This window comes from Lynx canadensis, chromosome C1 (assembly GCF_007474595.2).
Source record: "Lynx canadensis isolate LIC74 chromosome C1, mLynCan4.pri.v2, whole genome shotgun sequence".
Lineage (NCBI taxonomy): Eukaryota > Metazoa > Chordata > Mammalia > Carnivora > Felidae > Lynx > Lynx canadensis.
In genome coordinates this window covers 50,410,658-50,437,993 of record NC_044310.1, presented here as the reverse complement: position 1 = coordinate 50,437,993, position 27,336 = coordinate 50,410,658, and the positions used below count along the sequence as shown (strand labels likewise).

The window sequence follows — 27,336 nt, the reverse complement described above, 5'->3', positions numbered from 1 at the left end:
ATACGTTAGTAGCCTGTGAGTTCTAAGACAGGAAGGGCTCTTTTGTGTTTTCTTGGATCTTATTTAATATACAACAATTTCACTACTTAAATGAAAGGCACATACAGCTTCCAACTGCATAAGCAGTTTTTGTATTTCTTCATCACTAAAGGAAACACACGCCAGAGAAAATTCAATAAGTAATTAGAAAGAATATGATGCATTTTATGCACAATTAACTTTAGACTGTCACTTATTCTATTTCTGAGAAGCTGCTGTTCTCTGAGGGCACTATTCTTTAAACAACAGATGTAGGGCATCTTCTAAGTATAGCACAGGCAAAAAAGAAAGCACTCTATACCTCCTGGAAGTCTTTCAGGTCAATTCTAATTAATAACAGCTATCATTTATCAAGTGCTTAGTCTGTACCAAACATTATCCTAAGCTCTTTAGGCACACTATCTCATTTAAATCTCAGAGCAACTGGGGTATTATGTACTTTCATCAGATGATGATAATCCTAAAGCACACCTAGAGGTCACATCTGTATGGTGCACATAAAAATCAGATGATTTTGAAAGTCATTTTTATAAAGATGTCTGTTAAATAAACTCTGAGTGGGAACAGGAGGATGTGGTGACCTACCATCGTAGGTCCTAGAGCTTTGAGATACAGAAGTCGGAATCAAAGCATCTTACCACAATGTACAGAGGAAATGCCTGAGAGTTGACTGCTAGGCTTTTCAAGTCTGAAATGCAATGTGGAGTCCCCTAAGACTGTACTTCTCTTCGTGCAAGCAAACTGCAACTTGAACAATATTATATACTTACTACCCTTTTTTTCATTGTACAGATACTGTATAGATTGATCACCATTTTAATTTTTTCTGACTCATGCCAAAGGAAGACAACTAAAATATTTCATTTTGGGGCAAATACTGCTCCCATTCTTTTAGAATATGAGTGATCATTCAGATTATCAAGAAGTTAGAAAAAATATTATCATTTCCTATTTACTTCCAGTAAACTGAGGGGGTAGAGAAGTGCCTTTCCCAAAGTTTCTCCTTTTGAAGGTGACTCAATGATACAGAAAAAGAGTAATAAATTATTTAGATATGTCCTTATTTTTGTTATTATTCTTACTGGTGGGAAGAACCGTCCTAAGTTCTGATTTAGTGTTCCCATTACACCTAAATTATCTTTTTATTATCTTAATAGCTGAGATCTATAACTCTTCCACTCAAGAATAACCATATATCCTACTTCTGGGACAGTCCAGTTTATGCATGTTGAGTGACACTCGTAACGATCCTCCACATCTTTTCTGAGCTTCTGTGAGGTGGCCATATTCTGCCACATGGATGAAGGAGCAGGAAAAGCCATCACTTCCTGAGGTCCCCAGGCAACCCAATCTCCAGGTTCTGGGACGGACACCCATACTATTGCAATAAGTTCTCCCCTTTTTGGTTAAATCACCTTGAACTAATTTCTGTTCTTTCCCATCAAAAAAGTCTCCACCAATACAGTATCTGGGGCCCCTATTTCTAAATACTAATTTATACATTCAAGTGATATACCTCTTTTTATCTCCTAGTCTTATGCTCTCTCAGACACATAGTAATTTATCCTGGCATTCAAAAAGAAAAGAAAGTAGACAAAGGAAAAAGGCTTTCTGACCCAAGGAGATTTCTATGCTCTTGAGTTACAATTCTGATTTTCTTATCTGTTTGGCTTCCTCTTCTGAATACTGACAAAAAGGGCTTTCTGAGACCTCCACATGGTAACTTCGATCTCAAGCTCAGGGGGTCCCGGTCCCAGAAAGACACTGATATTTTATCATGGGTAAATTAACTCATCTTTTCCTAAATTCTTAATTTCTAGTTCAATGAGAACAGGGGCAAATGATAGCAGCCCTAGATACTGAAGACAATAGCCTTAAATAAGAAACATCTGTTTTTATAAAACTCAGAAGTCATATTATAACGGGGTTTCAATGGGATTTATATTTCCCTTCATAAATTGGTTTCTGCTACTGCAGTGGAGAAGGAAAAAAAAAAAACCCAGAAAGCACTCTTTTGAGGTAAACTCTCTATATTTTGGTATCAAAGATTGGATATTTAATTGCATTATTTTACAGTTTGTAGAAGAAGTAGAATTAGGGTTAATACAGCAAGATTCAGCAAAAGTAAATGAATGTAAATCCTTTTGTTATACTATGTAAACTTTCACTTAAGAGGTCTTTAATGAGATTTATTTTATTAAAATTAATTATTCAAAAATATCACTCAATTTTCCATAGTTCAACTGAACATGAATATAAATTTATGCTGGAGAGCAACTCAATTAAATCTATTCAAAAAACTTACCAAATTGGAAGTCAAAGTTAATTAACTTAAGCTGGGATTAAAGATATTAATTATAAAAAACTAAAATTTAGTTCAAGCAACAGATTTGCCTGAGGTTTGAATATCATGTTATAATATAATACCCAACAACACCACCTTTGCCCATACTTTTATTGAAGTAGAGGGATTTATTCTGAACAGTTGAAAAATTATTATTAAAAAACTGAGCTAGGAGCTTCTGTGCATCCCAAAGAGGAATTGGGGCCTGGCGTCCCCTCCTTGCCCTGGTCCAGGCCCCGCCCCACCCCACCTTATTTCTCCTGGTTGAGATGGGCTCAGCCAAGAGCTCCCCGGTCATTCTGGCTTGGTTTCCACAGCACAACAAGCTTCTGGCCCGAGTGGCGGACCTGCATTCACCTAGTGCCGTCATCCTGCGCACTCCCATCCAGATGGAGAGTTCTCTACAGCCAACCCTACCAGCAGGAGAGCAGTTGGAGGGTCCTAATGAGGCCCAAGACTCAGATCCCCGCTCTCCTACCCTTGGCATTGCATGGACACCTATGAAGACTGGCAGTGGAGACCCCCAAGCCCACTGGTGAAACAGCTGAATGAAGTCTTTGAGACAGAAGCCTCCAAATCGAATCTTCCCCCAGAGCCTGTTCTGCCCCTAGAGGCAACTTCACCTTCTGAATTGGACTTGCCTCTGGCCACCCCAGTTTGTCCCTTGAGGACCGGATGCCACTCTGGAGCCAGACTGAGCTCCCCTCAAGCAGGTGTCCTCTAAGGAGGAAGCAGGACAGCCCTCACAACCCCCATGGCCTGCCAGGGTTCAGACAAGCCCTTAAGAGAACCCTGAGACTCCCTGATCTTCAGGTCTAAGCACAATAGACAGAAAGGAAATGGCAAGGTACTAGGGAGATCTCCCCTCACCAACCTACAGGATGACAACTCCCCCAGAACTCTGACACCACGACAGGGTAAGCGGCCTCCTCCCCTCAGTGAAAATGCTAGAGCACTAAAGGAAGGGGCCATTCTGAGAACTGGACGACTTCTGGAAACCGGAGGCCGAGTGTGGGAGCAGGGCCAGGACCAGGACAAGGAAAATCAGCACTTTCCAAACTTGGTGGAGAACTAGGCCGTGTGTGGCCCCAGCGCCGGGTTCACCAGGGGCCTGGTGATGTTGTGTCCTCACAGCCCTTCTTTCCCTGGGAGACAGGAAAGGCTCATTGTCTTCAGCTCCCCCTAAACTACCAACTCGAGGACTGAGCACTTTCTTAGCCTTTATTTGTGTCTCGTGTGTTTCTTGTATATTAAAGAAAGTGATTAAAAAAAAAACCAAAACACGGAGCTAGAGTTCAGGTAACTGGAACTCCTGATAATGAAAACTGACTCCTTCTCCCTACTTTACTTTTAAATATACTCTATTGCTTATATTTCATGACACTGGAATCTATAGGTTAACTTTTTCCTTTAATAAACTTTTACTGAGTATAACACACATGTAGGAAAAAACAGTAAGTAATAATTGATGAGACTTTTAGAGGTTAATTTTTAATCTAATAATTTCACTGCTAAAAGTTTATCCTAAAAGATTAAAAATCTGGGAGTCAAAATGTCTATGATGGGCTATACTTTAATAGAGAAAAATATGAAAAAACTATACACTCATCAACAAAAGTTTTATTATATTTTCTATCGTTATGTTGATAAATGGAAAACTGTGTCCATTAAAAGGAGTGAAGAAGGATGGCACAGACCTAGATCCACTGCCATAAGAAGATAAAATTGGGGGCACCTGGGTGGCTCAGTCGGTTAAACATCTGACTCTTGATATCGGCTCAGGTCATGATCCTGCGGTTATGAGATTGAGTCCCGCGTCAGCTCCACAATGAGTGTGGAGTCTGACATTCTCTCTCTCCCTCTCTCTCTCTGCCCCTTCTCTGCTTTTGCTCTCTCTCTCTCTCAAAATAAATAAATATTTTAAAAAAGATAAAATTACTGAGTGAAAAAAGTAAATGACAAAATACGTTATCTATCACATTATTTTCATTATGTAAAAGTTCTGAGTCTAAAAAAAAGCTCCATGAGTATATACTAAATGTCAACAATGATGAGTATCTCTGATTGGTGGGATTTGAGGTGATTTCCAGTTTGTTTCTGTATAGTGATATTTTATTACTACTTTGTAATAATACCATTTAATAAATGCTTACAACACACAAGGCACATGCATATACACACATCTTAAATACATTATTTCACTTAAGTCTCACACAAATCAGTAGAAGGAATACATTATCATCTAATTATACAGATGGAGAAAGTGAAAGTATATTAAGTTTAAGGAATTTAACCAATATAACAGATCTATAGCCAGTAATTATAGCCAAATCTGTTTGAGTCAAAAGCCTGTCTTGTTAACCTAATAACTCATTTTTAATCCTGTGAAATTTTAAATCCAATTAATAGGGCCTCATAAATAGAAACGCCAGACCAAGAATATTCCAATAAAAGTATATTAGATATATGTTATATCCTCCATTTACTCATTTATTTCAACTGTCGTAGTGTAGTGATGAGGATAGAGGAATTTTCATTGCCATCATTACCACAGCTACATGTATTGAGCACCAGCTTTGTTCCAGGTACCAGATCCTCTGAAAATTACTTTATAGGAATTATTTTATTCAGTCAGATATGGTCCCTGCCACTCGAGCAGCTGGTACTCCGGTAAGTTAACAGTCTTGGAAACAAAAACCTGCAATTGGCTTTGGCATAATGAATGTAGGCATAAAGCAAGAAGTGACTGTCTCTTCTTGGAGATGGGTGGGTTGGTTCTTGAGCAGACAGAAACTAGCAGGCACAGGGGGAAGTGAGCAGCAGGAAGAGCACCAGGGCCAGGGAAAGAAAACTGCAGGTCTTAGTTTCTAGGAAACACAGGTACTTTAGTATAGCTTTTGGGGGTAGGGGTGTTATAGAAGTAAACAGATCCTGTTCAAAGACGACCTTGTAGAATACTTTCCCTTTCCAAAAATTTTGGGCACTAGCCTCATGAAGAATGATCCTCACTTTCCAAACCACCATTTCAGGTTTGCACATGGAGAAGGGAAAGAGAGGAGGTACCAAGGCTAGCGAAGGAACAGGGAAAGTGACGGAAACCACATGAAAACAATTTCACTGTAATGAAAAGTATTTCTGAAGAAAACTGTCACAGTAATTTTTTTCTCAAAAAGACAAAATAATACACATCAAGCCCAATAATTTAATACTTTGGGTAAAGGAGCAGGTTTTAAGGACTCCGTTTAATGATGCAGTGCTGAAATGAGGTAGGCAACTTCACTGTAATCTATTTCTTGTGAAGTACAATGTTCCCAAAGGAATACAGCCATTTAAAAGGCTTAGGCATGAGATTTATTTTCTCTCAAACAAATCTAATGAAACTGGAACACCTTCTAAAGGCAAAGTAATAGTAATACGTAGCTCACATCTCCCTAAATTTGATATATTCAGAAAACGGCATGTTCTTTTATTTTTTTAAAGCTTATTTATTTTGAGAAAGAGCGCAAGTCAGGGAGAGGCAGAGAGAATCACAAGCAGGCTCCGCACTGCCAGCACACAGTCCGATGTGGGGCTTGAACCCACGAACTGTGAGATCATGACCTGAGCTGAAGTTGGAAGCTCAACTGACTGAGCCACTCAGGTGTCCCAAAACAGGTTGTTCTTTTGAATCCTAAACCTTGAAAATTCTGAAAAATATTGACTTCAAGGAAGTGAGCAGAGAAATATGTTTATTTGCTGCTCTGATTTTCAGTGTTTCTGTGGAAGTTGCCCCAATTGCTACAGGTTGGTTCACTTGACCAAAATAGGAAGGAATATGTAAATGGAGGCAGAAGTATAATCTCTCTCTTAACAGCTCATTAATATTGCAAAGGAATCGTGTTTCCCTAGGAGGTTGAGGCATTACAACCTACCTGTATTAGTGGTGTTGTTAGTCACAGAAGCAAACAGACTCAGGTGACCACTGACCTAGAATTCCTTCTTCCAAGAATTGGTACACGCTACGAATCAAGACTAGTAATGCTCAGCTTAACGTTTGCTTCTTTCATATGATGATCTACTTAGAGCTCTACTCCAATTCCCTCTGTTTTTAGACTTTTTCTCTTTTGTCTTCAAAATATTTTCCTAGACGTTCCCACAGATGTAGCCACAAACCCAGTGGATCATCAAAGGACTTCATCGAAGTTCCTAATTCCCCTCCTCCCAACTCCAGCTTCTCTTTTAAAAACATTTTTTTTTTTGACACAAATTTTGTCAGTGAACCAGTCCTATAGCCTATAGAGTCAGGATTAGATCATGTGTATTTGATAGCTTTGAAAGCATATTTCACAGACAGTCTGGCACTGTCACACTGCTCTGCATGACAGGTCGGCAAGGCAGATGCTCCGGTATTTCTGTAACAAGGACACTGAGACTCAAACTCAGGGACTTGTATAGGGTTCTAGGTAAGACACCTGCAGAACTAGAATCCAAGCTTGCATGTCCTGATCCCAGAGCCTCTTTCCAGCAGGTCTGAGGCTGGAATGGGTGGCATGCTATGGGACTCCTGCTACTTTGCTAAAGACTCGTCCTAATCACCCATAGCCCAACTACCTTCCTCCCTCTTCAAAATAATTTCCCAGCACCCAGTTCTCATTCTAAAGTGGTGAAGGCAGATAAAAATCCAAGTGTCGACTTTAAAAACTGCCTCACCAGAGTATAGTCCTATTCTTTCGGTCACTTCCTCATGTGTATATGTATGATATATAAGTAAATAATTTTTATTCAATTTAAAAAAACTGCATCTGGGGCACCTGGGTGGCTCAGCTGGTTAAGCGGCCGACTTCAGCTCGGGTCATGACCTCACGGTTCGTGAGTTCGAGCACCGCGTCGGGCTCTGTGCTGACAGCTCAGAGCCTGGAGCCTACTTCAGATTCTATGTCTCCCTCTCTCTGCCCCTCCCCCACTAGCACTCACTCTGTCTCTCTCTCAAAAGTAAATAAACAACAACAAAAAAATCTTTAAAAAAAAAAACCCCTGCATCTGGCAGGTTGGCTATGGTCTGATTACATCTAGTGTTTGCTAGATTTGGCGGGTGGGAAACAACTTCTTTTACAAGCTGTTAGAGGAGCAGAAATTTTGTGTAACACTGAAGAAAGATAATTTGATATTTTCTATGCCACATATTCAAACAATTGCACAAAGACATATACAGCAGTATGTTATAGTATTATTTGTACTGACATCTAAATAATATATATCATAAATGACATATCATTCAGTAAAAAAGGTATGCGAATTATGATCCTGTTTGTGTACATTAATTAACTTTAAAATCTGTTTGCACAATGTATGTGACTGTGCATGAGATCAAGAGGAAAGATGATAAGTTGACAGGGGTTACTTCTAGAGGAGTAGTATTACAAAGGTAAAAGAGGGAAGATTATTACTTTTACCTAAACCATTACAATTTTTTATGATTACATGTTATTTTAAAAACATATAAAAAAGCATAATCTGTAAGTTAGAAAGACAAAAGTAGCAATAAGAAGTAACACCTTTATGACAACTTAGTATGTTAGGGAATCAATTAGAATTAAAATCTATTTGCTAACCTAATACTTTTGAGTCATAGCCAGAAACATAAGTAAGGATGGGAAATAAAATTTAGAGTCAAAATAATTTTAAATTATATTTAAATATTGTGCAAAACTTTGAGCCTTCAGCTCAAAAATCACCTTATTTTCCTGCCCTAATTTTTCCAGTCACAGCCCCTATTCTCTTGGCATTTAAAAGGGACAGTATGGAGACAGAGACTCAAGTTGAAGGGCAGGAAGTACTACGGACCATTTCCCTTTGCTTTTTGTGGATTCCAGGGCACATCTTATGTCCTTCTATGACAGGAGCAAAAATTCACATCTAGACTCCTAATAAGATTTGTTATATACTGACTAGTTAAAAGTACACCTAGGCTCCACCTTTGGAGGTTATCCTCTAAGAGGATGGGGTGAAGGGTTGTTATTTAGGCAAACCTTTCCTATGAGTCTGATACACAAACTTGGTTGAGAGCAACTTATATAGCTAAAGAGATTTGTTTGGTAAACATTTTTGAGAAAGGATTTGCAGTTTCACGTTCCCCAGAATAGAGATCAGAAATTTATTAGGCTAAATTAATATGCTGATGTTTGAGGAGCAAACATTTAGATCACAGATTCAGACAACATTAAGTCTGAAAGATTTGTTTTTAATTTATTGAGAGAGAGAGACAGAGAGAGAGTGCACACGCCTGTACAAGGAAGAGGAGGGACAGAGGGAGAGGGAAGGAGAGAATCCCAAGCAGGCTCCTCACTGATGCAGGGCTTGATTCCATAAACTGTGAGATCATGACCTGAGCTGAAATCAAGAGTTGGATGCTCAACCGAGAGAGCCACTCAGGAGCCCCAAGTTTGAAAGATTTTTAAAGGTATTATTGACCATTCTTCTATCTTACAGTTAAGAGATGGCAACAGAGATTAAAGGATTTATCTGAGAAAAACAGTTAAAAATAGAACTGGTATTACAAGCCATCTCTCTTATAAAAATAGTACTGTTAACAAATAATAGCTAGTATACTTGTTTTTCCATTCTGTCATCTTCACCTTTGAATTTCAAGTCAATTACCTAAAGTTAAGAAGCATTTAAACAATGTATATAAAGAAGAGATATCTGATTTTATTTAGGGCAGTAAGAAAAATAATGTCATGAACTTATGCTAAAACAATTGGGCTAGGTCTTTAAAACATCTATGCAAGTATACTGAATAAAATACATGGGCAAAAGAATGGAATGATGGAAATACTCATCTGTATTGAGGACTTATTTAAGTAGTTCAATATAGCTGGATCAGAACAGTGAAGCAGTGGCAGAAGCTGGAAAGGAAGGTAAAGATATCTCCTGAGGGTGCCTGGGTGGCTCAGTCAGTTAAGTGTCCGACTTCGGCTCAGGTCCATGATCTCACAGTTGTGAGTCCAAGCCCCGGGTCGGGCTCTGTGCTGACGCTTTAGAGCTTGGAGCCTGCTTCGGATTGTCTCCCTCTCTCCCTGCCCCTCCCCTACTCATGTGTTCGCTCAGACGTGGACGGACTCTCTCAAAAATAAATAAACATTATTAAAAAACATAAAAAAGAACATAAAAAAAAAAAGAGACAGGGTGTGCATGGGGGCAGGGGCAGGGCAGGGGCAGAGGACAGAGAGAGACACCGAGTCTGAAGCAGGCTCCAGGTTCCTAGCTGTCAGCACAGAACCTGACGTGGGGCTCGAACTCATGAACCATGAGATCATGACCTGAGCTGAAGTTGAATGCTTAACTGACTGAGCCACCCAGGCATCCCCCACCCCTCCACCACCAAAAACAAAGATATCTCTTGAATGATTTTGAATATTATGATAAAGAGTTTGAACAATGCCATTTAGCCAGTGTCTTTTTGTGTGATAAACTTAAATTTCATTTAAAAACATATATAGATAACCTAAGCAGGTGCCATACAAAGCATTGACAAAATATAATGTCAAATTGTAATTTAAATGGAAAACCCTCTTATCAAATTAGAAATGGAAAGGAATTTCCTTTGCTTATGAAAAACCTACATACAGCTAAGGTCTTATTTAATCATCCGACACCAATGGCTTCCTGAGACTAGGAGCACACAAGAAAGAGAGAACAGAAGGTGAGAGAAGGAAGGAGGATAAAGGTCACAATGATTGAAAAGGAAGAAATAAACTCCCTATACATGGAGAAATGATCAGTTACCTCCAGAGAATGCTAAGGGACTCAACAAAAAACTACTAGAAGTAAAAAGTTAGGTTAGCATGATTATAGGATACAAGGTCAATATACAAATACATGAAAATCAATTGTATTTCTACATGCTAGCAACAAAAAAGAATGAAAGATAAAAATTCCACTTATAAGAGCACTGAATACAAAATACATAGGAATACACTTACCTGAAAATGCAAAAGTTCTACACTGCAAACTATGAAACACTTCAGAAAAATTATAAATGGGAATAATCACATTCATAATTTGGAGGACTCCATATTGTCAAGAAGTTTAGCCTCCCTAAATTAAACTATAGATTCAATACAATCTCAATCAAAAATCCCAGCTGACTTTGTTAAAAAAATTAATAATTTACAAGTTGGTTTTAAGATTCATATGGAAACTCAAAGGAGCTAGAAGAGCCAAACAACTTTCAAAAAATAACAAAATGAGGACTTGGTGCTACCTTAATTCAAGGACTTGCTGTAAAGATATGTTAATCAAGGCAGCGTGATGGCAGATTAATAGAAGAGGACTGAGAGTCCAAAAATAGACACATAGTTATATGGTAATTTCATATTTGACAAAGCGCAAAGGCAGTCAATGGGGGAAAAAAGTCTTTTCGCAAATGGTGCTTGAACGAGTAGGTACTCACACGGAAAAATAACCTCAAATCCTATCTCACACCACACATAAAAATTAATTCAAGATGGATCACAGAACCTAAACATAAAAGCTAAAACCATAAAGTTTTTAGAAGAAAATATAGAAAAATTACTTGCGATTATTGGAGGTAGGCCAAGAATTCTTAGGGCAGTAACTATAAAAGAAAAGAATCTATCTGAAGGGCTGCTAAACAAGAAAAGTGTTCAACATCATCAGTCAACAAGAAATGTAGGGGCGCCTGAGGGGCTCAGCCCATTGAGCGTCAACTCTTGATTTTGGCTTTGGTCATGATCTCACAGTTTGTGAGTTCAAGCCCCACGTCAAACTCCACACTCATGGCGCAGAGCCTGCTAGGGATTCTCTCTCTCTCTCTGTCTGTCTCTCGTCTGTCTGTCTCTGCTCTCTCTACCGCTTATATGTGTACTCTCTCTCAAAATACATAAATGAACTTTAAAAAACGAAAAGTAAATTAAAGCCACACCGACCAGAGGAGCTAGGTTGTAGAACAACCAGAATGCCTCACACACTCGCTGGTGAGAATGTTTAATGGCCCAGTTACTTGACAAAGGTGTGGCGGATTCTTTGAAGTTAAGCACACAACCACTCTGTGTCCCGCTCATTTACCATTAATATTTATCCAAGAAAAAGGAAAACAGTTGTCCTCAGGAAGATCTGTCACACAAATGTTTCTTTCCAGAGTCACTGCTGCAAAAAATCCAAAAGTCCATCTACAGGTAAACTGAGAAATTGTGGTAGTTATACAATGGAATATCATCAGCCACAAAAAGGAACAAACTACTAATATATGCATAGCACAGATGAATCATAGGCGAAGTCAAAGAAGCTGGACACAAAAGAGTGCAACTGTATAATTCCATATTGTGAAGTTCTAGAATAGGAAAAACCCATGAAAGGAAACAAAACCAACATCAATGCAGTGTTTGCCTCCCCGTGATGGAATGAAAGATTCCAGAGGGAAAGTACATGAGAACAATTCTGGGGAGACAAAAATGATACATATTTGGATTATTCAGGGGTATATAATTGTCAAATTAGACAGAGACTATCTGTGCATTTCTTTTTCTGTAAATTTTATCCCTCCCTTTCACTATAAAAATAATTGCATAGGTGTGGACATATGGAGGTACAGGTGATACAGAAATGACAGTGTTAATAATGTGTTGAACCGTGTGATAGCTCTACAGAAAGGCTTTCATTACATAATTCGGCTTACTTTATAGATGCTAAGAGTTTTTTTAAAAGGAGGAAAACCACATATGGGTATACTTTCCAGGTAAGGTTTTCCCAATAGAATACCTTCTGATTTTCAGTACTCAAAGTTCATAGGGCCTGCATATACTCTCAATAAAGTATTTTTCAGTAAATGTTTACATAGGAACTTTTGTATCTACATCCCCAATACAGAGCAAAACATTTTAAATGAGATGCTGTGAGGGAACAGTCCTCCGGGCATATTCCTAATGCAGAATCGCAGACCGGTGTTGGAACCATACTCACTAGCAGCAAGAAGGATGTGCAGTTTGAATGCTGCTGTAGTGAACTGGAAGCCGTGTTATTGTACACAATGCAACTGTGTAGCAATCATACTGTTGGGTGACAGTCCACACTTCATATCCTAACATGACTGTGTTATTACATGCACTTTTTTTTAATTGCGTTTCAGTAACATTTTAGAAAATTGGCGGGAGGAGGAGTTGGGGTTCATGTGTAATGAATGCAATCAACTTTCCTGACTTAAAATAATGAGAAATATGGGGCGCCTGGGTAGCTCAGTTGGTTAAGCATCTGCCTTTGGCTCAGGTCATGATCTCACGGTTCGTGAGTTCCAGCCCTGCATCAGGCTCTGTGCTGGACAGCCCAGCCTGGAGTCTGCTTGGGATTCTGTGTCTCCCTTTCTCTCTGCCCCTCCCCTGTCCCTGTCCCTGTCTCTCTCTCTCTCTCTCTCTCTCTCTGAAAAACAAATAAACACTAAAAGTTTTTTTTTCTAAATAATGAGAAATAGGCTGATGGCTACTCTTTGGAGCAGAACATCTGATTCTCAGGTTGGATTACTGATTTTAGGCCTACTCCTTAAAAACTATAATTAAAACATATACAACCACATTTTTGACAAGTTTAAGCAGCTGTCTGATATCATTAGGAAGTCAAACCCGGAAATAAGAATTTTCATTAACACTTTTCTTTCAGGCTTCATGCCTCAAGACTTCATAGCGACTACAAGAAATTTCCATTGTGCAAATGGAGCAAAATACAGGCATAAGTTATATGCTGAGGTTGATATAAGGAGACCCTTCGCCATAATCTAAGAGTATATCTTTCTAGACTGCATTTCAGTATGGTCATTATGATGGCAATGAATAGGACTGGAAGGAGGTAGAGAAGAAACTGGAAAAAGCAGGGAACAGGGACCTGGAGAATTACCCCAACAAGTCATGTAAGAGCTGAGGGGAAACTGCAGAAAGAAGAGTCTTGAGACATACTGCTAAAGACCAATTATTCATTTCAAATGGCAACTTTCTCCCCAGCATACGTTCCCTTCCCTGTTTTTTATATTCTTTTCACAGTAAATCTAAGTTTCTTTGATTATCCTCACGTTTTTACTTTCTGCTTCCAAGGCACTTTCTCTTTCACAGCACTTTATCTCTGATTTTAAGATAATGCGGTTCACTGTAGAAATCTCACATAAAGCTTTTGTACAGTGATAATGAGGACTGCAATAATAAAAATTAAATGATTGTCATTCCTCTCAAAGATCAGTAAGAACATAGACTTTTAGCCCAAATATTTCAGCAGTATAAAGACAATGAAGTGTGACTAAATAATTAAAACTCTTCCCCCAACAAGCCAGAGACAGAAACTAAAAGGGCAGAGATAAAGTTCTAAGACTTCATGCAAGAAATACAGAGAAAAATGAGGCCACCCAATATGAGCTAGGTCTTACATAATATTTCCTGCAGCCTGAAAATAAAACCTTACCTTTACAATGGTTTTGAGGGGGAAAGCTCTTAAATTATGAAGTTCAGAGAAGCTCTCAAATTGGACAAGAATAACCTCAAAACCAGATTATTTTTCTTCTTTGATTTTTGAGAGATGGCTGTAATTTCACTGACTGCATTCTTCTATTGAATTCAAAGTGGCATTCAATTTTAAGAAGATAAAAAGTAACATGGTATTGCATTGTGAGAGACTATTTCAGATATTTTGAACTGGCACCAGAATAACTGCATTAATCTAATCTACCCAAACTACAAAATGATGAGAAATTTACTTACCACTTTAAGTAGGCTTTTTGCCCAACGTGGGGCTCGAACTCATGACCTTGAGATCAAGAGTCGCACACTCTACTGACTGAGCCAGCCAAGAGTCCCCACTTGTTACTTTTTAGAATCATGATTAATCCACAATGAAATAACGTAAGAACTTTAGAGTCAGAAAAAGTTAGTGTTTGCCTGTTGACTCTACCCCTTCAGATCTCAGTTTCCTTATCTGTAAAATGGGGATTAAAATAACACCTACTTTCATCGGTTTGTTATAAAAGTTAGGATAATGCACATAAAGTATTTAGCACTGACTTGAAAACAGTAAGTATTCGATGTGAACTCAATTCCTAATACCGCTTTCCTACCCCAAATGTTCTCTTAATGAGTACATCTTTTTGTAACTCATATTGGATATCATACAATAGATAACTTGGGAAAGATGACTTAACGAGACACAGACAGCTATTGATTATATGCTGTAATAACCAGGAGGCTGCACTGTGAAGAAAGAAAAAATGTTACACACACAGGAGAGGCCCCTTTATGTGTGAGGTTGACCATATTCTTCTGTTGACTTTCAGAGTTGTGAATTGGGCTCTAGACTATTTTAAGAGCTCCCAAATGGGGTCACTTTAGCTATGCATATGTGGAAGGTTATATTCAGGATTCTGCTAAAAGTATTTATTTTTGTAAAGTTTTAACAACAAGTGCAGTGAGAAATAACAGACATAAAATAAATTACTTGTTTAAAATGTAAAATATGTTTAACACTCATGAAACCACTGACACGATAAAAAATTTGGTCAGTTTATTTTTGCACTTTTAGCTATTATGAACCTATCTCTTAATAAAACTAGGAAAAATATATTGCAATTTTGCTTTCCTTTAGTCTTCTTTCTGGTCCTCAAACTAGTGTTTCTCCAATGGGATATTTTATTACATGAGGTCTCTTAGGGCATAATTATTGCATTAGGAAGCACTCATCAGGGAGTGGCTGGGTGGCTCAGTCAGTTAGGCATCTGACTTCGGCTGAGGTCATGATCTCATCGTTCGTGAGTTCAAGCCCCACGTTGGGTTGTGTTGACAGCTCAGAGCCTGCAGCCTGCTTCAGATTCGGTGTCTCCCTCTCTCTCTGCCCCTCCCCCTCTCACACTCTGTCTCTGTCTCTCTCAAAAATAAATAAACATTTAACAAAATTTAAAAAAAAATAAAAAAAAGAAGCACATGTCATAAAATTACATCCATGTATGGCAATAATCTAAAAGAGCCAATCTAAGGTGACAGAAACTTGACTGAAAATTAGAAAGAATCTTATCTGCAGCTGCACAAAGGCTAGTGATTTGTTTAGTACCCTTCTGCACTTCTAAATCACATTTAAGTCTTCCGAACATTTCAAAAATAATTCACTGGCAACAAGCAGAGGACGAAGAACCAGTGTTGAGACCAGGGAGGTGGTAAGAGCCCTCAGGTAGGAGTTTTGCCACAAAGCAGCTATGAGTACCTGGGCCAGTCACTGAAGTTTTATGGTTTCTGTTCTTTTTTCTCTTACGAAATAAACATAACAAGACAGTAAGATCCGAGTTCACTTGTGGTTCTACGTCTTCATTCCTGGCAAATATGGGAAGTATTGTGCTTTTTATTTCTAGTGGCTCTTAAGTAAACATGTTAGACACGTGAAAAATAACAACATTCAGCTTTGGTTATCCTGCAGGCAAATGTCCCAAAGGGAATGTGCGTGCTCTGTGGCGCAGGGCGTGGGGGCCGATGAGACGCAGCTCTCCAGGCTGGCCCAATCAACTGTGCAGGTCTTGTGCCACCCACCCTGCTGCTTCTGGCTGATTTTCTAACCTGACAAATCCACTCCAATTCCCCATGCAGCATTATCCACTCTCTCTTCCCACACTTGCACTGTAGGGGAGATTATAAATAAATCCTATATTCCATAGGACAGCGCCATGCCCAGGCCTGTGTATTTTCTGGACTAATTGCTCAGGGAAGCCAATGCTCTGGTTGCAAGTCTCATTCCAGTCTACATGGTAATTATATGCTAATGCCTTTGAAATTAATTCAGAGCCCCCACACCAGCATCGTGGTAAAGGGTAAAGAAGCTGAGATTTAATCACATTGTCTTCTGGGGGCTTAACGTAAGATTTCTTTTATACATGACTGGGCCATCGATCGACGAACTTGCGGGCTGCTCCTGCACTGTAACAATGCAGTCCCATAGCAAGAAAACTGCTGGTGAATGGCGTGCCAGAAATCAGTCGCAGACAGGCTCCGGTAAGAAGCAGAGCTTCTGACTTCAAAGAAGGCACAATGCACGTTCGACCAAGCTCTTTTCTCCTCCCTATAAATCAGCCTCATCTTGGGGCCTAAAATAAGTCAGATCACCTATAATAAAGGAAGCTCGCAGCACAAGTAGTGACACAACAATAGCACAAAGCAGTCCTGAGAAAGAACGGGAATAAATGGTGGAGTTGCAAAAACAATCAAGACACAGATGACTTTACCTCATCAGGGAGAGAAGTCACAAAAGAAATGGAGTGTGGGTGGGTAAGCAAATATACAAGATTTGCACTAGCCCAGAGACCTAGTAGTGTAATCTAAAAGCCCACTCTGAATGCCTGCCACACAATGCAGTGTCCTTCTACTATCTATTGCTCTGCAATATCCAAAGAACAGCTATTTTAACATTGGCTTTCGGCTTTTCTGGTATTTATCGTTAAATCAATTTCCTACTCTTGGTTCAAAAGCACATTGGATTTAGGGCACCTGGGTGGCTCAGTCGGTGAACTGTCCGAGTTTGGCGCAGGTCATGATCTCACGGTTTTGTGGGTTTGAACCCAGCATCAGCTCTGTGCTGACAGCTCAGAGCCTGGAGCGTGCTTCGGATTCTGTGTACCCCCTCTCTCTCTGCCCCTACCTTTGCTCGTGCTCTGTCTCTCAAAAATAAATAAATAACAGGTGCCTGGGTGGCTCAGTAGGTTGAGTGTCCGACTTCAGCTCAGGCCATGATCTCATGGTCTGTGGGTTCGAGCCCTGCATCGGGCTCTGTGCTCACAGCTCGGAGCCTGGAGCTGCTTCGGATTCTGCGTGTCCTCTTCTCTGCCCCTCTCCTGCTTGCATTCTGTCTCTCTCTGTCTCTCTCTCTCTCAAAATAAATAAACATTAAAAAAATTTTTTTAAATACATAAATAAAATAAACCATAAAAAAAAGCACATTGGATTTGCTATCATGCACTATACAAATTCCTTGCATATCATAGAGAAATAATAAAAATTTTTCTCAGCTATAAAAAGAAACCAGGGAAATGTTTCCCACACAAATTTTTTTCCCATCATCCCTGACCTACAGCCAAAAGTCACATGAGAAGATGGGTTATAAATGCTTAAGAAACCGGTCTGTGCATGTTTCCATTCTCTTAGTTTTTTAAGATGCTACATGGAGCTATTGAGGAAAATAATGGCTTCCCTTTGGGACATACTTTCAGAGGCAAATGTATTAACATAAACAAAGTAAAAAAAATCCAGACACACAAATCCACATGAAAATATTATTTTATAAATAATATCAGTTGACACGTGTTACTTTGCGCCAGATACTGTGGCAAAAATCTGACCTACCTTTTCTCATTAATTCTCAGAACACCCTCGAAAGTTGATGCTATGCAGTCACTAGACTATAAGCTCTATGAGAACAGGTACCATGGATTTTGTTTACTGATGTAAAATCAGCACTTTGTTCATACACTGCTTCTTGCGTGAGAGATGCATAGCAAGATACTTGCTGAATAAGTAATTTTCATTTGATAAATGACGCAACTGAGGGTTAAAGAAGATAAGTAATTAGCCAAAGATACAGGATGCTAGAATCTATGTTCCAACATATATTTATTGGTCATTTTTTTAGAGAAGAGAATCAGGGAGGATTGGAGGAAGATCAACTCATTGCCATGTTTAATCTTCTTGTTCTTTCCACCTCTGCAAGAAGATAAAGTTGTTGAATAGCAACAAAAGAGCCAAATTCAGAAAGTTCAAGAAAAAAAAGAATAGGTGGGGTCCAATATGGCAAGATGTTAATATCCTTTTTCAGACAAGAGAGCTCTTCTAGTGTTTAGCCTAGAAAACAGAGATCTGAACTTTCTGTCTGCAAGGGAGGAAAATGTGATCTAATGAACAGTCAACTATGTGCAGTGCACTTTGTTAATTAAGCCCCTTCTGAAATGCAACTAATAACTGGAAGAACTGGGAGAAGTGAAAGCAGGTCTTCCAAGTTCAGTGCTGGCTGCCCTATACACAGTAGACTTTCGTGTATGGACTGTAACACATGCTCATTACTTGGCAGGCACCGCTCATTTCTTACCATATCTAATACAGTGTCAGGGAAATAATATACCAGTGCTCCTGTTGGTCTGGATCCCAAGGGCCATTATTCCATCTTGAGTCTTTTTTTTTTTTTTTTTTTTTTAGTTTATTTTTGAGAGAGAGCGCGAGAGCACGAGTGCAGAGGAGGGGCAGAGACAGAGGGAGAGAATCCCAAGTAGGCTCCACGTTGTCAGTGCAGAGCTCGATGTGGGGCTTGAACTCACAAACCAAAGGATCATGACCTGAGCTGAAATCAAGAGTCAGGCGCCCAACCGACTGAGCCACCCAGGCACCCCTCCATCTTGAGTCTTAATAAGATAGAGAGACTAGAACTAGAATCTTTGTGTTCTACATTACTGCCTTTGGAACATTTTCACATACAAGATAGGAAATCCATGTCTACGTATATATAACAGAGGAACTTCAGATCGTGATTCCATAAAGGTTAGAGGATCATAAATCAGGATTCTCATGGATCCAAAACAAATGGGGTTTGGTTGAAGCACCACAGGGCACACTTAGAGCCTGAATCTTGGAGTCCGGTGAGCCTGGGTTCTTACTGAAACCTAGTAACTTAGTTCTGTAATATTAGGCAAATTACTTGCATAGTTTTCTTATCGACAAAATGGGGACAGTGCCAGTACTTACCGGATAGGGCTGTTGGGAATACTGAATACAAATGTGAGGGCACCTACGTACCAGTGATAACTCAGTAAATTAGTTTCTACTTTCACTTTGATTACCACAACCACCAGTGTAGCCTCACTGCTGAAGTCTCTAAGCATCAGCCAAAGGAAATAAATGTGAAGTGATGAATTATATTGCTTATTATGTACTGCCACCTTTGATTTTTTGCTTACTTAATGATTATGCAGGTCATTGCTACTACCCAGTGTGGGTCCCTTTCTTGATGCTGTATTACAAAACAACAAGAAAAGTAATTCCAAAAGTGACTTCTTTGTGGAAACGGCTTTTAGAGGGGGAGTAACTTACTGAGGCTTAGGAAAAAGGCATGATGTTCATGGTCGCACAGTGGTGTCTGACCAGTTTGGGCTGTAAATATCATGAAGCAAGTCAGATTATGGGTGCCTATGAATTCTATTTTGAGTCAAGGTCTGAAGAGGAAATCATAAAATGCAAAATCAGTAACCCTCATTTTCAGTGAGCAGCCTGATACTCGTTGCCTCTGTGATTCAGGTCCTTTAAATGTCCAAGTGTTGGAGCATCTTATCTCAGAGGCTGCAGAGTGCACTGGTTAACAGAGAGCTGAGAAGTCAAACTGCCTGATACTGAATCCCAGCAGCGTTTACTCTGTGACCCCACTAGTAAAAGAGGTTGCTTGTCTGACACCGAGTATATATAAGCTGCTGTTATTATTATATTTTTTATTTTGCAGTGCAACTATCTTTTTATGTCTGTTTTCTTCCTCTAGACTGTGAGCTATCTGACTGAAGGGAATGGATGCATTCATCTTTCTTTCTGTGTCCGGTCCTAAGAGACACTCAAACAATGTTTGCTGAATGAATCAAAGACTCTTAACAAGCAAATGAATATCAAAGTAAGATAAACTCAGAACAGAAACTCTGACTTTAAGGGTGCCTGGGTGGCTCAGGTGGTCAAGTGTCTGACTTGGGCTGCAGTCATGATCTCCTGGTTCGTTGCGTTTGAGCCCTGCATCAGGCTCTGAACTGCCAGTGCAGAGTCTGCTTGGGATTCTCTCTCTCCTGTCTCTCTCTGCCCCTCCCTGACTTGTGTGTGCACGCTCTCTCTCTTGCTCTCTCTCTCTCTCTCAAAATAAATGAACTTAAAAAAAATAAAGAAAAAAAAACCCCTGACTTTAAGTTGAGGAAAACAAGAATAACCTTTTCAGATTACTGATGAAATCATCTAGAGAGTAGTTGGCAAAGAATGAGCTGTCTCCTTAGCCCTTCTTACCTTTATCCTATTCCTAAATAAGGAATCTATATGGCCTTAGCCCACGTCATCAACTTCACAGATATTAGCCAAGCCTTGAAAACCAGTTCACAAAGTTTTGTTGGTTCTAACACCTTCCCAAAAAACTAAATGACAACAACAAAAACAAATGCCATACTTCTAGTTTATTCTAAGGCTAAAGAGAATTCTGATAAATATGAATAATAGTAGATAAATACACAATTTAGTTTTGAACATTTTGGAATATATGTTAAAAACAAATCCTGTTCTTTCAATATGCTTCCATGAGATTTTAACTTAAGGGTCCCTAAATTATTTTCAAGACTAGTTTTTACTCAAGCAGCAAGTAACATTTGCAAGCGACAATATGATTTCTGTTCTTCCTCTGGAAAATGATTTTGAATAGTCAAAGAAAACATAATTTGTAACATTCTTCCCCATCACCTCATTTTCCTGCAGAGTATCCTCTTCACCCCTTCACCTTAGCAAAAGAGAAATTAAAAATCTATGCCCCTCACCTCCAACAGTTCATCTCCGATACGCATTCGCCCGTCCGTGGCAGCAGGTCCTTCCGGGTTAATTCCCACCACAAATATGCTCATGCGTGACCTGTCTTTATTACCAGCAAGGCTGAGTCCAAGTCCATTCTTATCCTTTTCAAGCTCAATAATGTGCAATTCTCCAGGCAGGTCTGCATATCTTTGCCTGATTTTTTCTATTAAAAAAAAAAAAGGGTAAAATAATTTAAATAGAGCACTTGAATCTATATTTTAAAGGCGTCGGCATGTTCCCATCCATACCGTGATTCCTCCACCATGATGGTCTCTTTCTGAGAACGAAGTAGTAGAGGTCATTAATATCTGTATGTATAGGTTCCAGTTAATTATTCCATCTCCATCTAAAAAGGTTAGTTCAGCCATAAAACCTTCTCTGATTGTTCAGGTCACATTGGCCCAGACTTTCTGTGCATTATTTTCTTCCCTAAGACAATGTGGTAGAAACCCTGGCTTCCCTGTCTCCTTCCAAAAAAGAGAGAGGGTGGGCAGGAAACAAAGAACATATACTGATCACCAGCTATATGACAAGAGAGATATCATGCTGAACAAAACAGACAACATTCCTATTCTCATGGACTTGCTATCCAGTAGGAAAGAAAATCAACAATTCTCTTCTTAAAAATTTTTTTAAGTTTTTTTATCTTTGAGAGAGAGAGAGAGGGAGACAGAGAGTGAGTAGGGGAAGGGCAGAGAGAGGGAGACAAAGAAACTGAAGCAGGCCCCAGGCTCTGAGCTGTCAACACAGAGCCCCATGCAGGGCTCGAACCCATGAACTGTGAGATCATGACCTGAGCCGAAGTCGGACACTTAACTGACTGAGCCACCCAGGAGCCTCAACAATTAATTCTAAATAATTACAGTTAAGTATACAAAGGGTATAAATCCTTGCATGTTAAATGAGTAAAAACAAGGGGGAATTAAGGATGTTGATTTAGCGGTCGGATCTCAATTCAGTACAAAAATCAACCACTTACTCAAGGTCCAATAATTAACAGATTATTCTGTGGAATTCTACTTCTTCACCTGTAAAATGGGCATGATAACACCCACTTCATGAATGTTACGGAAATGAAATAAAAATACACATTAAAGGACTTAGTAGCACATGGCTTATAGATACTCTATAATTCTTTCATTCAATCTTCTGTCTTTCCTTGCTCTTTCTACTTTATGGTCTAAATTACCTATTTTAGGATTTGGCTGGTTAGGCTTTGTGTTGATTATGTGCAACAAAGCCACACTAGCAGATCGGGGTGGGGGATGATGCCACTTTAAGTATGTCTTGTACTCCATACAGCACCAGCTCAGGCCAGATGTGTTGCTGCAGCTCAAAGGTTGATACCTACAGTGTGATACAATCATCTTATCAGCTGAATAACCAGTTTGTAGATTGTGACTATCTCAGAACTCTCTCTGCTCAGTCTAATGCTTCTTGACTCAGGTTTGCTATCCTTACAAGGAACCTTACAAATTCAAAGCTGAACTCGAATAATTAGTGCCAAGGGGGAGGAGGAGAAGTGCCTAGCCCATTGTATCACTTTACCAGACCTAACAAACACTGCCTTATGAGAGTAAATTTAAAAATACTTTATATGTAAATTCGCATTAAAAGAATTAACCATATAAATGGCTGCTTATTTTAGAAAAGAGAATAAATCTGCTTGCTTTACAGTGATTTTGAAAAGAATCTTGGGGCACTTGGGCAGCTCAGTTGGTTAAGCGTCCGACTTCGGCTCAGGTCATGATCTCATGGTTCATGAGTTGAGCCCCTGCATGGAGCTCTCTGCTGTTAGCACGGAGCCCCACTTCGGATCCTCAGTACACAGCTCTCTGCCCCTCTCCCACACATTCTCTCTCCCTTTCTCTCCCTCTCTCCTCTCTTTCTCTGAAATGAAAACACTTTAAGAAAAGAATCTTAACTTTTACAAATAAAGCTTATTATTAATAATAAAGAACGCATTTAGCAAAATACAGTAAAATACAAATCTTGCAATGTAACAAAACCACCCTCTATATAGGAAAAAAATATAAAGTCATATTAAGGTTAAAGTAAGTAAGCTCAAAGTGTTTCTGTTGCTCAACTTCCAGGAACAAGATGCTAGGTGACTATTTTAATGAATAGAGATGTGGACACGCATTACCCTCAAGATGCTTACACAGCAAAACGAGGGAAACAAATACAACAAATATTAAACCCCCCCAAAATATTTATTTATTTATTTATTTATTCATTCATTCATTCATTCATTCATTCATTCATTTATTTACTTATATTGTAGAAAAAGAGAGAGCATGAGTGGGGGAGATGGGCAGAGGGAGAGACTCTTAAGCAGGCTCCATGCTCAGTGTGGAGCCCAACACAGGGCTCGATACCAAGACTATGGGATCATGACCTGAGTTGAATGCTCAAATGACTCAGACACCAGGTGTCCCAACAACTACAATTATTTAAATAGAAGTTCCAATCACCACAGGTCCTGGTCCTGAATACTCATTTATTAGTGAATTAGGTCAGTGAATAAATACTCAATTGTTATGAGCAATAGTTGCTTTTAGAGTTTTAAGAACTGACGTGTCTAGAAGACATTTCACGGAAGTAGCAGAATTTGAGAAGCATTTTGAGTAAGGCACAGAATTTGGTTATGAGAAGAGCCTTGTAGGGGGAATAGCAAATTTAGAAGCATACCTGCAGGTGGAGTGAGGAGGAGCATGTGAGAGCCCATTTGGCTGAGAACTGAAAATTCTCTGGGTTAGTGGGTGAGTGATAAGAAACCAGAGTACAAGGTTTACAGAAATTCCAACTGGGGATTCTACAGAGGTGTCCTGAGGTCCCCTGAGGATGGGCCTTGAGAGGACACTCGATGTAAGATCTCTTCTCTCAGATTCAACGGGACCACTGAACACTTTGATCTGCTTTGTTTGTTGGAGTTACAGGGTTAAGAAAGTTAAATGCCACTACAGCTAAGAAAACCAAATAGAACATAAATTTTAACACATCCCTTTCAGAAAATAATAAAGCAGAAAGAGATGATTTAAAAAAGATACTGAAGACTTTAACAACACCATAAGCTCAAAGTAATGGATATAAGAGAGCTCTCCACCTGACAGAAAATACACACATCTGGGGAGGCACACACAGAACAGTTACACAAACAGTGTGCTGGGCCATAAAAGAAACTTCAAAAAGAATCAATATCATATAGGCTGTGTCTTTGAACACAGTGCAATAAAACTATGAAAAACTATAAATTAAAAAAAAAGTATTTTATTTTAGAGAGAGAGCACAAGTCAGGGAGAGGGACGGGGGGAGGGGGTGTGGTGGGGGGGTGGGAGAGGGGGAGGGAGGGGGAGAGAGGGAGAGGGAGAATCTTAAGCAGTCTCCACACTTAGAGCAAAGCCCAACACAGGGCTCAACCCCATGACCCTGGGATCATGACCTGAACCAAAATTAAGAGTCAGATGCTCGACCAAGTGAGCCACCCCAGCGTCTTGAAAAACTGCAAATCAACAATAAAAAATAAACTTTAAAACTCCATGGTATTTAGAAATACATTAATGTTTATTAAAAGCCCAAGATTTAAAAGGGAAATAATTACAGAAATGAGGGAATAAAGTACTCAAAAATGAATACAAATTATAATTCTAGGTATCAAACTTGAGGGACACAGCTCAAGCAGCACTTAGAAGGTTATTTACAATTTTGAATAATTTTTCAGAAAATAAGAACAGTATACCCAAGAGGTTAGAAAAAGAGCTACCTATCAAATGCAAAGAAATAAGAGAAAATAATAAAGGGCATGTGTTAATGAAAATAGAACGAGCACCACCAATCAAAAACAAATAATCCACAGAACAAAAACACTATAATAAAGATCAGTGAAACCCAGTTCTTTGAAAACATTAAGAAGACAGACACTGTAAAAACTGATCAGGAAAAAAATTGAAGACAGACAGAAATTCTTGCAATAGAAAGGGTTGAAATCACTACAGATAGATTAATAAAATTATTATGGGGGTGCCTGGGTGGCTCAGTAGGTTGAGCGTCCAACTTCAGCTCAGGTCATGATCTCATGGTTTGTGAGTTTGAGCCCCGCAATGGGCTCTGTGCTGACAGCTCAGAGCCTGGAGCCTGCTTCAGATTCTGTGGCTCCCTCTCTCTCTCTGCCCCTCCTTTGCTTGTACTCTGTCTTTCTCCCAAAAATAAATAAAAACATTAAAAAAAAAAAGATTATGAATAGTGTATTGATATGAAACGCTGGCACACTTTAAAATCTAGAAGACAGATACATGTCTCAAAATTTGAAATGCCATATTTAGTGTAAGAATAAATGTAAAACTGCCATAGACTAGTAATTATTAAAGAAACTGAAATGGTAGTCAAGAGTATTCTCTTTGAAAAAATAACAAAATCCTCCACGGTTCTAGGTATTTTTACATCTGAATTCTACCAGATTTCAAGTTTTAATGAATTTTATCTATGTAAATTGTTCCAGAACATAGGATGGGCAGGGAGTTATCCACTTCATATTTTGAGGCAGGTATAATCCTGATTCTCATCCCAAAAATAGAGACAAATCGAGAAAAGGAAAGTACAGTCTTATTTAACTTAAGGTCATAAGATGTTAAATATTAAAAAAAAATAATTTGAGGGGCTCCTGGGTGGCTCAGTCAGTTGAGCGTCTGATTTCAACTCAGGTCATGATCTCATAGTTTGTGAGTGAGCCCTGCGTCGGGTTCTGTGCTGACAGCTCAGGGCCTGGAGCCTGCTTTGGGTTCTGTGTCCCCCTCTCTCTCTGCCCCTTCTCCCCGGCTCACATTCTGTTTGTCTCTCTCTCAAAAATAAACAAACATTAAAAAAATAATAGTAAGTTGAGAGTATATTGAAAATATTTAGTTTAACCTCTACGATATAGCCAGTATTTGACTATTTTCTGACCTAAGAAACAGCAATTTCATATGATTCAACCTAACACTATATTATGAATAAGGGCGCATTCCAGGCATGTAAGAATAGGTAAACATCAGGAATTTTTTCAAGGAAATTATCACACTGATAAATTAAAGCAGAAAAGCTGAGAAACTATGTTAATAGATGGCAAAAAGCATTTGAGAAGGTACAATATCCATTTAAGATTTTTTTTTTTTTTAAACACAAACTGTTGGCAAACTAGAATAGAAGGTACATTCTGGACTTAAGCTGAAAAATAGAAAATATAACAGGAAAAAGTATTTGTAGTATTTAAGATCAACAGGGAGTGGGGCGCCTGGGTGGCTCAGTTGGTTAAGTGGCCGACTTTGGCTCGGGTCATGATTTCGCGGTCTGCGAGTTCGTGGCTAGCCCGAGTCGGGCTCTGTGCTGACAGCTCAGAACCTGGAGCCTGTTTCAGATTCTGTGTCTCCCTCTCTCTGACCCTCCCCCGTTCGTGCTCTGTCTCTCTCTGTCTCAAAAATAAATAAACGTTAAAAAAATTTTTTTTAAATCAACAGGGAGTTAATATACAGAAAGGCAGAAAAAGATAGTAACCTCAATAGAAATCGGGTCCAAAAACAAAACTTAAAATGCTCACAAAATGTAAAGACATGCTCAAGTTCATCAGTAATTATGGAAATGCAAATTAGAGTGAGATACCAGTTTTTGCTATTAGACTGGCAAGTATCTGAAAGCTGCATCATTAAGCCTTAGTGGAGATATGGGAATCCTCATGTGCTGCAGTTGGGACTGTCGAATGGTGCAGCCTTCTGGAGAGCAGTCTGACACACTACTTAATCAGATTAAGCATACATATGCTCTACAAACCAGCAATTCCACTCTTGGGTATGTATATCCTAGTGAATTCTTATACAGGTCTTAAGAGGGTGTTCTTTGAGAGAGTAGTGGGGTTGGAGGTAGTAGCTGGAGATAGTAGGGGGGCTGGAGGTGTACGTCACTGGGAGAGAGGATGGATGAAATGTGGTAGATGGACATCACAGTGTATCATCAGCAGGTAGAAGCAATTAATTGGAAGTAGTGACAGAGAGATTTTCAAAGAGTGCTGAATGAAAAGGGAAGAAAACAATAGGCCAATACCATCTATGTAACACCATTTATGTAGTTTAAGATTACTTCAGAAAAAAACCACAATACAGGTTTTGGAAGTGCATACATGAAGATGCGCATATTTAACACATTAGAATGGTTATTTATGGTGGGTGGAAAAAAACAGGAATACAAGGGAGAAAAGAAAACCAGTCAGGGACCCCCAGCAGACCAATGATGGTAACATGCTATGAAGATTATATATTTAATGCAATTCTCTGGCCCTGGGCAATAAAAAAAGAAACATGCTCAGAAAAGCCTCAGTGTTGCATTAATATGAAAAGACCTCCAGGTTCA

The 27,336-nt window shown here is 39.1% G+C and overlaps 1 protein-coding gene and 1 pseudogene across 2 annotated transcripts in view; one reads left to right on the top strand and one right to left on the bottom strand.

The window, feature by feature from the left end:
- PATJ (PATJ crumbs cell polarity complex component) overlaps positions 1-27,336 on the bottom strand; it is a 363,529-nt gene that overhangs the window by 129,344 nt on the left and 206,849 nt on the right. For both annotated transcript variants that reach the window (XM_030323890.1, XM_030323891.2), the window contains exon 28: positions 20,925-21,121. In XM_030323890.1, coding sequence (XP_030179750.1) covers positions 20,925-21,121 — 197 coding nt within the window. The remainder of the gene's footprint in view (positions 1-20,924; positions 21,122-27,336) is intronic.
- LOC115519976 lies at positions 2,653-3,467 on the top strand (annotated as a pseudogene).